This window comes from Tachyglossus aculeatus, chromosome 21 (assembly GCF_015852505.1).
Source record: "Tachyglossus aculeatus isolate mTacAcu1 chromosome 21, mTacAcu1.pri, whole genome shotgun sequence".
NCBI lineage: Eukaryota > Metazoa > Chordata > Mammalia > Monotremata > Tachyglossidae > Tachyglossus > Tachyglossus aculeatus.
Genome location: NC_052086.1, coordinates 8,135,979 through 8,149,550, shown reverse-complemented (window position 1 = coordinate 8,149,550; position 13,572 = coordinate 8,135,979). Strand labels below are relative to the sequence as shown.

Here is a 13,572-nt window from a genome sequence, read left to right as displayed (position 1 = left end):
CTTGCAACCCCCATGCTTATATGCATGTCTGTTCCACTGAAGACGAACGTCCTCATGATCGATATTTTCTCAGCACCCACTAAAAGCGGAGCAGCTGTGAGGCATCGGGCTGTCAGAAGCATCTGTCCGTTGACTTGTTTTTCATCTACACGCACTCCCTTCGATCTACACGCACTCCCTCGATCTACACGCACTCCCTTGGTGACCTCATTCGCTCCCACGGCTTCAACTATCATCTCTACACTGATGACACCCAGATCTACATCTCTGCCCCTGCTCTCTCCCCCTCTCTCCAGGCTCGCATCTCCTCCTGCCTTCAGGACATCTCCATTTGGATGTCTGCCCGCCACCTAAAGCTCAACATGTCGAAGACTGAACTCCTTGTCTTCCCTCCCAAACCTTGCCCTCTCCCTGACTTTCTCATCTCTGTTGACGGCACTACCATCCTTCCCGTCTCACAAGCCTGCAACCTTGGTGTCATCCTCGACTCCGCTCTCTCATTCACCCCTCACATCCAAGCCGTCACCCAAACCTGCCGGTCTCAGCTCCGCAACATTGCCAAGATCCACCCTTTCCTCTCCATCCCAACCGCTACCCTGCTCATTCAAGCTCTCATCCTATCCCCTCTGGACTACTGCACCAGCCTTCTCTCTGATCTCCCATTCTCGTGTCTCTCTCCACTTCAATCCATACTTCATGCTGCTGCCCAGATTATCTTTGTCCAGAAACGCTCTGGGCATATCACTCCCCTCCTCAAAAATCTCCAGTGGCTACCAATCAATCTGCGCATCAGGCAGAAACTCCTCACCCTGGGCTTCAAGGCTGTCCATCACCTCGCCCCCTCCTACCTCACCTCCCTTCTCTCCTTCTACTGCCCAGTCCGCACCCTCCGCTCCTCCACCGCTGATCTCCTCACCGTACCTCGCTCTCGCCTGTCCCGCCATCAACCCCCGGCTCACGTCATCCCCCGGGCCTGGAATGCCCTCCCTCTGCCCATCCGCCAAGCTAGCTCTCTTCCTCCCTTCAAGGCCCTGCTGAGAGCTCACCTCCTCCAGGAGGCCTTCCCAGACTGAGCCCCTTCCTTCCTCTTCCCCTCGTCCCCTTCTCCATCCCCTCCATCTTACCTCCTTCCCTTCCCCACAGCACCTGTATATATGTATATATGTTTGTACATATTTATTACTCTATTTATTTATTTATTTTATTTGTACATATCTATTCTATTTATTTTATTTTGTTAGTATGTTTGGTTTTGTTCTCTGTCTCCCCCTTTTAGACCGTGAGCCCACTGTTGGGTAGGGACTGTCTCTATATGTTGCCAATTTGTACTTCCCAAGCACTTAGTACAGTGCTCTGCACATAGTAAGCGCTCAATAAATACGATTGATGATGATGATGATGATGATTAACGGTGAAGATTCACACTGAACCAACCACAATCTCTTGCCAATGACATGCTTTGCAAGACATTTAGTTGGGGTTTGTGGCTGTTGAGAACGGTATTCCTGTCAGCCCTCTAAACAGTAGTTACTACGCTTAGCTGAACCCAGATATGCCAGAAGAGATCGAAAGAAGGTAGGCGACCCGAACAACTGCCCTACGGAGAGCTGAAATGGGGAAGCTGAAATATGGCGAGGAGACTGAGTGTTTTAAAGCCTCGGGAAACAAAAGGCGCAGACTGTGTTGCATATCCCAGCTGAAAATTGCCAAGAATAGACCAGCATAGCATGCCACATCAAGGTAGGAGCGGCTCTTTTGGAGCAGAAGCCTTGGGAAGGAATGAGAGATGAGGAGGCAAAAGAGAAAACAGCACTAGCAGCTGCAAACGTTAAACATGACAACACCACAAGGGAGGGGATTTTTGTCTGTAAAGACAAAATCCAGACAGAAGCTGGGAAAAAAGATCATAGTGTTTATGTTATTTGTTAAGTGCTTACTATGTGCCAAGCTGGGATAAATACAAGGTAATCAGGTTGGAAATAGTCCATGTTCCACATGGGGCTTCACAGTCTTAATATCCATTTTCCAGATGAGGTCACTGAGGCCCAGAGAAGTGAAGTGACTTGCCCAAGGTCACACAGGAGACAAATGACAGAGCCAGCATTAGAACCCAGGTCCTTCTGACTCCCAGGCCCGGGCTCCATCCACTAGGCCATGCTGCTTCTCACTAGGCGACACTGCATTTAGAACAATTAGATAAAGTAGAGGGTTTCGGATGTTTTAATTTGATGCACTGGGTAAATGAGAACCAGTGTCTCCATCTAGGGAGGAGAATGTCTTGAACCAAAGATCCCTGAGGAAAAAATGATTGTTGTTACGAGAGACAGAGATAGAGGGAGAGACAGAGACAGAGAGAGAGAAGAGAGAGCAAAGAGAGAGTGGAGAGAAGAGAGAGAAGAAGAAAGAAGCCAGGAGGTCAACTAGCAGGAATCCGGTACCAAATACCATGATTATTACAATCATATTAAGAGCCAGATGAATGAGCAATGAAATCTGAAGCCCCAATAAGCATTTGGCGGACTTCATCTGAACATAAATTTGTTTAACAGTCATATTGCAATGATTCGCTCTCAGAGATTTGTTTTCCAGCCAGCGGTGCTTCCAGAAAAGGGCATGTGACCTCATCACTGCTTTGCCAGAACGGAAACATAGAATAGGAACCTGAGACGCACCATAGCATAGTGGATAGAGCATGGGCCTGGGAGTTGGAGGACCTGGGTTCTAATTCCAGCTCTTCCACCTGCTTGCTGTGGGACCTTGGGCAAGTCACTTCACTTCTCTGTGCCTCTGTTTCCTCATGGGGATTAAGACTGTTAGTCCTATGTGGGACAGGTACTTTGTCCAACCCCATTATCTTGTATCTACCCCTGCACTTAGTACACCCCTGGCACATAATAAGCGCTTAACAAGTACCACAATTATTATTAGGAAATCAGTGAGGTAGAGTAGGGTGGGGACAGTCGACAGAGTGCCTTAAAGACAACGGGAAGGAAAATCTGTCTGACGTGGAGGAGGATAGGCCAACACACTAGAGGTTCTTGAGGATGGGGTATTAACAAGCCTTTGAAGGTGGGTGAGAAAAAAAAATGATGGCATTTGTTGCGCTTACTATATGCAAAGCTAAGCGCTGGGGGGAATACAATGTAATTAGGTTGTCCCACATGGAGCTCACAGTCTTAACCCCCATTTTACAGATGAGGTAACTGAGGCACAGAGAAGTGAAGTGACTTGCCCAAAGTCACACAGCTGACAAGTGGCGGACTCAGAATTAGAACCCATGACCTCTGACTCCCAAGCCCGGGATCTTTCCACTGAGCCACACTGCTGGAAGCTGGGTTTCCTGACCCCCATTTCCTGTACTCTTTCCATTCTATGTATTAATGATAATAATAATAATAATAACTGCGGTATTTGTTAAGCACTTACTTTGAGCCAGGCACTGTACAAGCACTGGGGTGAATACAAGCAAATGCGGTTGGACAAAGTCCCTGTCCCTTGTGGGGCTCACAGTCTCAATCCCCATTTTTACAGAAGAGGTACCTGATGCCCAGAGAAGTGAAATGACTCACCCAAGGTCACACAGCAGACAAGTAGCCGAGGCGGAATTAGAACCCAAGTCCTTCTGAAGCTTTTGGTCAAAGGAAGCGGCTCCCTTCCCGACGTGAGTGCGCCATGCTGGTCTGTCACCTGCCACTGACTCCCAGTTTTCAGCTGAGAGGCAGCACTGTCTGAAGCCTTGTTTTTACCACATCCTTTAATCTTTCCCCTAGGTTATGCTGAAGTGACTAGCCACTTAGAGTTTGGTTCACACAAATCCACGCCACAGAAATCACAGCCTCTTCAGAAATCTTTTACAGCTCTCAAATCTCTCCGTCCAGCGTCTTCGGGGAAACAAAGACTGGGCCAATGCCAATGACCCCATTAACACATCCTTCACCCGCAAAGGATAATTTTTAATGGGATTCTCTACTTACGACTGAGGGACTCCTCCGATCCCAAATCCCACCAGGCCTCTGAGCACCAGGATCCAGCTATACACTGGGGCGAAGGCACTGAGAATCCCATAATATAGAGTCCAGAACACGCTGATCTTTAACCCCTTTAGTGTCAAGAAACAGAGCAAGAAGAGAGGACAGACTATTATGCCAAGCAAAACTGTGCTTCCTAATGGTATTTTTCATTCATTCATTCAATCGTATTTATTGAGCGCTTACTGTGTGCAGAGCACTGTACTAAGCACTTGGGAAGTACAAGTTGGCAATATATAGAGACAGTACCTACCCAACAGTGGGCTCATAGTCTAGAAGGGGGAGACAGAGAACTTTATTAAGCACTTACTCTGTGTCAGGCACTGCAATAAGTGCTGAGGAGAATACAACCAAATCAGGTTGGACACAGTCCCTGTCCTACATCGGGCTCACAGTCTTCATCCCCATTTTACAGATAAGGAAACTGAGGCACAGAGGAGTGAAGTTATTTGCCTACGGTCACACACTTGAAAATTGGCAGTCAGATTGGAACCCAGGTCCTTCTGACCCTCAGGCTTGTGTTCGATCCACTAGGCCATGCTGCTTCTTAACAGATACCATTAAAAAAAAGGTAACCGATATCACTGAAACTGTTGCTGATATCACAGCCCAGATGTATAAATTAGAAATACGGTAGTTGTTAAGCCCTCACTATGTGCCAGACACCACTAAGCAGTGGAGTAGATACAAGATAATCTGGTTGGACACAGTCCCTGTCCCACATAGGGGTTCACGGACTAGGTAGGCGGGAGTAGCATCTAATCCCCATTTTACAGATGAGGAAACTGTGACACAGAGAAGTGAAGTGACTCGCAAAAGGTCACAGAGCAGATAACTGGCAGAGCTGGGGTTAGAACCCAGGTCCTCGGACACCCAGGCCCGTGTTCTTTCTGCTGCTGTGAGACTTTGAGCAAGTCAGTGTGGCTGTTTCCGCAACTGTAAAATGGGGATAAGGTATCTGCTCCTCCTTTTTAACTGTGAGCCCCATGTGGGACAGGAATCATGTCCAACCCGATGATCTTGATTCTACCCAAGTGCTTGGCAACATGGTAAGCACTTGCCATCCACATCTTTGTTATTATCATCATCATAGGTGGACAGTAGCAATAATAGCATTTATTAAGTGCTTACTATGTGCAGAACACTGTTCTCTGCACAACGGTAAGTACTCAGTAAATACCACTGATAGACTCCCGCTGGTAGAGAGCACATGATACTGAATCTATAGGCTTAGTTAATGTCAGTCGGTCAAATCATATTTATTGAGCACTTTCTGTATACTAAGCACTTGGGAGAGTACAATACAACAAAAAACAGACACGTTCCCTGCCCACAGTGAGCTTACAGTCTAGACGGGATAAAAGACATTAATAGAAATAAACAAATTACAGATATTGACATAAGTGCTGTGGGGCCTGTGGCAGGGGGCAGGGGCGATGAATAAAAGGAGCAAATCCAGGTGTCAGGGTGACACAGAAGGGAGTGGGAGAAGAGGAAAGAGGGCTGCCTTACTGTTTTTCTCCCATACTGGTCAGAAATGTTTCCCCAAAGAGTCGAACTTGACATCATTCCCACAAACACCACCTGAAAGACAGAAGGGACGGAGGAGAAGATCCGTTAGGAGGATGAGAAAAAAATATTTCTCTGAAGGAGATAAAGAAGGGAGCTCAAGAAATCAAAATGTTCAGGCCCCTTGTCTTATGCCTCTGGAAGCTTTAAAAGCTGCATGGAAGAGAGTGGAACTCTTGAAAATTTTGCAGAGATGTTTATTTTTTTCCTAGTATATGATATTGCCTGGATCTGTGAGATGTCGGTGAGAGATTAGGGGAACACGATGCCTCTTGATAAGCATGTGTTTTCAGTCAGAGTCACTACTGGGCTAAGTGCTTGGGGGAGAACTGTTTAACAGAGATGGTAGACATATTCCGTGCCCACAAGGAGTTTACAGTTTAGAGGGGAGACAAACATTAAATAAATTACAGATCTATACCTAAGTGCTAAGGGGCTGAGGGTGGGGTGAATACCAGTTGCTTCAAGGGGACAGGTTCAAGTGCACAGACAATGCAGAATCTAAATTGTGAGCCCATTGTTGGGTAGGGATTGTCTCTATTTGTTGCCAGATTGTACTTTCCAAGCACTTAATACAGTGCTCTGCACACTGTAAGCGCTCAATAAATATGAATGGATGACTGCAGAAAGGAGAGGCTTAATTGGGGAAGGCTCAATCACTTATTGAGCACTTACCGTGTGCAGAGCATACAGTAAACAGCTGTGATTAACGAATGGTATTTCATCATCATCAATCGTATTTATTGAGAGCTTACTGTGTGCAGAGCACTGTACTAAGTGCTTAGCACTGTACTAAGCGCTTAGCACTGTACTAAGTACAGTGTACTAAGTACAGTATTTCTTAAGTACTTACTATGTGCCAGGCATATGTGCTGGGGTAAATACAAGCTAAACAGGTTGGACACAGTCCCTGTGTCGCATGGGGCTCACAGCCTTAATCCCATTTTACAGATGAGGTAACTGAGGCCCAGAGAAGTGAAGTGATTTGCCTAAGGTCACCTAGCAGACAAGTGGCGGAGCCAGGATTTGAACTCAGGTCCTTCTGACTCCCAGGCCTGGGCTCTAGCCACCACGCCCTGCTGTTTTGGACGGTGGGGAGAGTGGCTGCCTGTTGTATTTGGAGAGGGAGGGGGTTTCAGGCCAGGGGGAGGACGTGGGCGAGGGGTCGGTGGCAAGGTAGACGAGATGGAGCGAAGCTTCCTACCGAGGTGAGCAAGGCGACCTGCCAGCTGGGGAGTCTCCACTCACAGTGGAGCTGGGGAGCTAGTATACTTAGAATCATCATTTCCATCGCATCCGCCATCTGCAAAGGAGAGAAACAGAAAATCAGAGGGTGGTCAACAAACCACCAACCCGCTCGACACTGGTTTCCCCTAGGCTGCCTCAAAATTCCCCTCTGTCCCCTCAGTACTACGGCAGAGACAGGTGAGAGAAATAGGTTCAAGACTGAGTCCACCCGCTAAGAGAAGGATGGATGAAACTTCACGTCCATTACCTGCCATTACAGCTTCCACACCTTGTCCAGGTAACAATAATAATAATGGCATTTATTAAGCACTTACTATGTGCAAAGCACTGTTCTAAGCGCTGGGGAGGTTACAAGGTGATCAGGTTGTCCCACAGGGGGCTCACAGTCTTAATCCCCATTTTTATAGATGAGGTAACTGAGGTACAGAGAAGTAAAGTGACTTGTCCAAAGCCACGCAGCTGACATCTGGCGGAGCTGGGATTTGAACCCATGACCTCTGACTCCAAAGCCCGTGCTCTTCCCACTGAGCCATGCTGCTTCTCAGCGTGTCTGTGACCAGACACAGACATCTCTGGTCCCCCTAATCAGTAAGTCAATGGTATTTACTGAGTGCTTACTGTGATCAGACGGCTTGGGAGAGTACAATATAACAGATTTGGTAGACAATATAACAGATTTGGTAGACATGTTCCCTGCCCAAAAGGATCCCCTGAGGTAGAAACATTGTGGTCTAGTGGATAAACCACGGGCCTGGAAGTCAGGGGACCTGGGATCTAATCCTGGCTCTGCCACCTGTCTGCTGTGTGATGCTGGGCAAGTCACTTCACTTCTCTGTGCCTTAGTTACCTCATCTGTAAAATGGATATTAAGAATGTGAGCCCTATGTGGGAAAGGGACTATATCCAACCTTGTATTAACGTGTATCTACTCCAGTGTGTAGTACAGTGCCTGGCACATAGTAAGCACTTAATATGATTAAAAAACGAAAATTGACCCTGATCTGCTAGTATCATAGGTGAAGCCACCAGAGAGAGGCAAAACTCAGACTCTGCTCATGGTACGAGGGAGACATTTCCTTATTATTTTAAAATTGTTTTTAGTACGTGCTCAATAAATACTATTGATTGATTAATTGATAAAGTTAATCAGGTCAGACTCGGTCCCCATCCCACAAGAGGCCCACAGTCTAAAGCAGGAGGGAGAACAGGGATTGAATCTCCACTTTTCAGCTGATGAAACTGAAGTACAGAGTTCGCTGGCTAGCCCACGGTCACACAGCAAACAAGTGGCAGAGTCAGGATTAGAATCCAGGTCCTCTGACTCCCAGGTCTATGCTCTGTCTTTTAGGCCTCGCTGCTTCCTCCTCCCTGGAACATGGAGATATTCTGGAATGGTACAGGATTCCTTATGAGCAACACAAAAGGTACAAAATCACATGGTTTCTAAGCTAGGCTCCCCTCAACACTGCTACCCTGGGTGGGAACACGTAAAAAGAATGAGCGGCAACAGGATACTTTAACGACTGCAGATTGGAGAGCTGAAAGTGGGACATCAAAAGCCAGGATGGCAGCAAAATTGTTTTAAGGACATAGTAAAATAAAGTCTAGACAATGCTGCTTCCCCGATGAAAACTGGCAGTCAATTGTCTAGGGTAGACAAACAAGGCTCACTGCTATCCTCCTCCAGGCAAAAACTTGGTAAGGGACAAGAGATAAGGAGGGAAAAACTAAAGCAGCTCCAGACACTGCAAAGAGTAACCACAACAACATAACAAGGGTCAACCATTTTGTGTGCCTCATGTGACCAGAACTGTGGCCTTCTCATTCACACGCACACACATGGGTGAATTTCACCTTCAGCGGTAGTTTTTCTAACACAAAAGGCAACTACACAGATGTAACTCTCTCTGAATATTCACAGTTAGATAGATAGATGGGCTGTAAGCTCGGTGTGGGGAGGGAATGTGTCTGTTTATTGTTGAACTGTACTCTCCCAAGTGCTCAGTACAGTGCTCTCCATACAGTAAGTGCTCAATAAATGTGACTGAATGAACAAACACTTGCCCAGGCTAATCCAGTGAGGATGGAGAGCTTCCACTGAAACTTTCCAAACCCAATGGCTTCCACCGCATCTTCCACCATGAAAGTATCTGGAAAAGAGAGAAAGAAGGAGTACCGTCATCATCAGTATTATTAGCTTCCAGTTGGCTCCAGATCCAGAGCCGGTGGCAACCTCCTGGCTCTTTACTCACCATCGGTGGGTTTGGCAAAGTCCTTCGGGACAGCTGTCCCATCTTCCAGTTCCACCGCTTCTAGGGCTGGGCGAACCCCTTCAATCTGGATCTCATGCTCCCCCGAGAGGGTATCATCCTCAGACCTGGAGCTCTCCCCTGTACGGCAGAACTTGACTACTCTGTGGAACACATAAGTGACATTCACCTCAGCTAGGCACCTCCTTTGTTTGCTTTATTATTAATAATAATAATAATAATAATAGTGGTATTTTTAAGCATTTATGATGTGCCAGGCACTATACTGAGCCCTGGGGTGGGTACAAGCCAATCGGGTTGGACATGTTCCCTGTCCCACCCGGGGCTCACATTCTCAATCCCCATTTTACAAGGTGAGGTAACTGAGACCCAGAGAAGTGAAGTGACTTGTCCAAGGTCACACAGCGGACAAGTGGTAGCGCTGGGATTAGAACCCATGACCTTCTGACTCCCAGCCCCGTGCTCTATCCACTAGGCCATGCTTTTTCTCTGCTTAACTTACTATGTGAGGAGCAGTATATTAAGTGTTTGGGAGAGTTCAATACAACAGAGTTGGCATACAGGCTCCCACGGAGAGAGACCCACAGTGTCGCTATGGGTCGGAGACGACTCAACGGCATAAGACCAGACAAGCCGCAAGGCACTTACGTCCCTATCTGTAATTTATTTATTTATAGTCATCTCTGTCTTCCACAGTAGACTGTAAGTTCACTGTGGGCAGGGAACGTGTCTACCAACTCTGTTATTTTGTACTCTCTCAAATGCTTAGAACAGTGCTCTGCATGCAGTAAGTGCTCAATTGATATGACTGATTGATTGATCAGACTGTGTAACCACTTTGCTCAACTGACACTTTGATGACAGTCCAAAAGAGTCTTAGGGTTACACAAAACCTTTCAGCCAATTCCTCTGCCTAAGGCTAGCCCTGTCTCCAAACACCCCCAAGAAAAATAAACCACCCTGAAGACCCCCAGAGAAGACTATTTCCTAACAACCCCTTTGTGAACTCCTCTGCTGTGGACTCCTTTGCCCCTTTCAGCTTGTTAATTAAATTTAAATGATCGATAAACTGGTGAAGGAATAATTCATTCCAAAAATCTAACGTGGAAAAAATCGTTTCAGGATTGAAATAACTAAATTTGGGGAAAGATAATTAGTTATTATTACATGTTTAACATGCAAGTGCCCTGGATTTCCCTCTCTGGGGACTTCATCGCAATTTAAATCTACTTAATCCTCTCCTGAGTCCCTGGGAGACTGGTTATTGTTCAACTCTGCTCTTTGAGACAGAAAGGCTAGTGATTTGTCCAAGGTCCTGTCAAGTTTCCTGCCATCAAGGACCTTTTGATCAATTGACTGTGTTCTACCAATCAATCAAGTAATCAAGAGCATTTATTGGACACTTACTCTGCGCAGAGTAAGAGAGTAAAATAGAAGTAATGATCACGTGCCCTACCTTCAAGATGTTTATAATCTAGAGTGGGAAACGGACATTAAGTTAACTACAGGTTGAAAGAGAAGCAACAAAGTGCAAGGATATATACCTAACTGCTACACTGGGGCAAAAAGTGATGTTTTTTATGGTACTTGTTAGGTACTCACTATGTGCCAGGCACTGTACTAAGCACTGGAGTAGATCCAAGCTAACCAGGGTGGCACAGTCCTTATCTCACACAGGGCTCACAATCTTAATCCTCATTTCACAGATGAGGAAACTGAGGCCCAGAGACGTGATGTGACTTGCCCAAGGTCATGCAGCAGACATGTATTGGAGTTGGGATTTGAACCCAGCTCCTTCTGACTCCCAAGTCCGGGCTGAAGGGCCGAGGTGGCAGTAGCGGAGATAATATGGCAGGGAGATGAGAGATTGTATAGGAAAGGCCTCTGGGGAGAAGATCTGATTTCAGAAGAGATTTGAGAGAGCAGTGATCTACTGAATATTAATGGGAGGGAGACACAGCTAAGAGCGAGCGTGTGAGCAAGAATCAATCACTCGTATTTATTGAGCACTTACTGTGTGCAGAGCACTGTACAAAACCCTTGGGAGAGTACAGTATAACAAAAACGTTCCCTGCCCACAAGGAGCTTACAGTCTAGAGGACTGTTGACAGTGAGGATGTTGAGAATGAGACATAGTGAGTAGATTGGCTTGAGAAGAGCTGAGGATGTGAGATATAGTGTTTGTTCACTTCTGTTTGCTTTTTAATAGTGTTTGTTAAGCAGTTACTAAGGGCCAGGCACTGTAGTAAGCCCTGGAATAGATACAAGCTAATCAGGAAGGACACCATCCATACTCCACGTAGGGCTCACAGTCTTAATCCCCATTTTGCACTAATTTCTCTGTACTTCATTTACCTCACCTGTAAAATGGGGATAAAGAAGTGAGCCCCATGCGGGACAGGGACTGTGTCCAACCTGATTAGCTTCTATCTACCTCAGCATTTAGCACAGTGTTTGACATTGATTAAATGCTTAACAAATACCAATATTATTATTATTGTTATTATTACAGATGAGGGAATCGAGGCCCAAAGAAGTGAATTGCTTAAGGTCCCAAAACTGACAAGTGAGGGAGGCAGAATTAGAACCCAGGATCTTCTGACTTCCAAGCTCAGACACTATCCACAAGGCCATGCTGCTTTTATTTTCAATCCGAACAAATCCCTAATTGGGTGCCCCGTTCTCTCTGCTGTTTCTCTTTTCATGAAGCCAGGGAACCCTCTTGGCCACAGTGAGAGTCAGCTTTTCAATTACCCAAATAACCTTTAAAGATCTCAAGTGCTGTGCTTTGTGAAACACACGATGTGACTTGTTTTTAAAGTAATTCTGGGCTTCTGACCAAAATATGTTCATCCTTATATATTAATAACCCATTGTCATCCAAAGAAAAAACCCATCGCCTTCCCTAGGCAAAGGAACTAAATAACCTAGGAAAAAAATAAAAATGACAACGGTGCTCCCATGGAATTGTTCCACAAATTCTCCAATGCTCAGCCTTAAGGAGCTGGTTTTGTATGCAAGATATGCCTGTGAGCCAGTCACACCTACATCAGAAATCACGTTGGAGAATTTGTTAGTGCCTCCAAAAACAATTTTCGAAAGGCTGCTGGGCTGGGGAAAAAAAGAAAAGACTGATAATTCCTTTCAGAAGAAGGTACAGAAATCAACCATTTTCACCAAACCTAAATGTAAGGTATTTTTGCATACCCCAAGGAACAATTCTTGTCCTAAAAAATTCCAATAAACACTGCTAAAAATATTTTCCCTTCCTAAATGTCCCTAGGTGTTGCATTCTATCCCTCTTGGATCCTGTTTTCTAAGGAGACATTTGTTTTCATTTAATCGTATTTATTCATTCAGTCGTATTTATCAAGCGCTTACAGTGTGCAGAGCACTGTATTAATCGCATGGGGGAGGACAATACAACAATAAACAGACCCATTCCGTGCCCACAACGAGCTTACAGAAGAAACCTCCAAATGGTTATAGCTGTTAAGGCTCTCAGAACAAACCCGAACAACGCTCCCTCTCCCAAGCAATAGGCTTTGGCTATTTCTTTTGGAAGCAGTTTTCATTCACAAATACTGATATACCCAGTCCATCAATCAATCAATGGTATTTATTGCTTGTTTACTACATGCAGCACACTGTATTAAGCTCTTGGGAGAGTCCAATACAACAGAATGAGCAGACACGTTCCCTGCCCATAATGAGCTGACAGTCTAGCCCTAATCTGCTCTCTGCACAGAGTTCCTACCATCCATAAACAAGGATGGCTTTCACAAGCCTTTTCTTCGCCCTAACCTTTTGGGAAAAAATACACTCTTTGCCCACCTTAGTAAAATTCCCAGCCCTGAAGTTTGAGACCACAGAGGATTTTATTGCTAAGATGAAGGACGACCTAGGGGGAACCCACATTATTGATACCCAGCTAACGCTTCCTTAAAAGAGAACCTTCGCGGCCATGGGCACCTAGTAATCCCACTCGGATTAAGCGCGGTAGGGGAAAGATCATTACCGGGAGCTCTCCGCATCAGATCCGGACAAAGCTGGGAATTGCCCAGGTCGGAATCACAAGCCATGGACTGCGAGTGGAAGAAAAGGCCCTGCTTCCCTGGGGCCTACTCCAAATTCCCGGAGGAGTTTCTGTGAAATATACTAAACACAGAAGGCCCTCCTCTTCCCCCAAGCCCCTTCCCCCAGTTATGGCTCAAAAAAACAAAAAAAAATCCCAGGCATATCGGGGTCTCGCCTGTGCTACTTACGGCAGCTGTCTGAGCTGGAATAAATCATCCTCCATTGCAAGGCTTCGTTGGGTAGAGCTGCTGTCATTGCCCTTACATTGTGGGGAAGGGGGAATTTATTGGGTTTTCGAGAGCGGAGGAAGCTCTACCGTGGCAGTGACAGCGGCGAGAGATACAGTAGCAGCCGCAACCATGGAGACGAAGCAGCAGGGG

At 46.1% G+C, this 13,572-nt stretch overlaps 1 protein-coding gene across 1 annotated transcript in view; it reads right to left on the bottom strand.

The window, feature by feature from the left end:
* LOC119941927 (SV2 related protein) overlaps nt 1-13,572 on the bottom strand; it is a 37,685-nt gene extending 24,113 nt beyond the window's left edge. Inside the window, exons 1-6 of the mRNA XM_038762482.1 lie at nt 13,381-13,572; nt 9,098-9,258; nt 8,910-8,995; nt 6,802-6,900; nt 5,541-5,612; nt 3,975-4,099 (exon numbers count right to left, since the gene is read on the bottom strand). Coding sequence (XP_038618410.1) covers nt 3,975-4,099; nt 5,541-5,612; nt 6,802-6,900; nt 8,910-8,995; nt 9,098-9,258; nt 13,381-13,415 — 578 coding nt within the window. The 5' untranslated portion in view covers nt 13,416-13,572. The remainder of the gene's footprint in view (nt 1-3,974; nt 4,100-5,540; nt 5,613-6,801; nt 6,901-8,909; nt 8,996-9,097; nt 9,259-13,380) is intronic.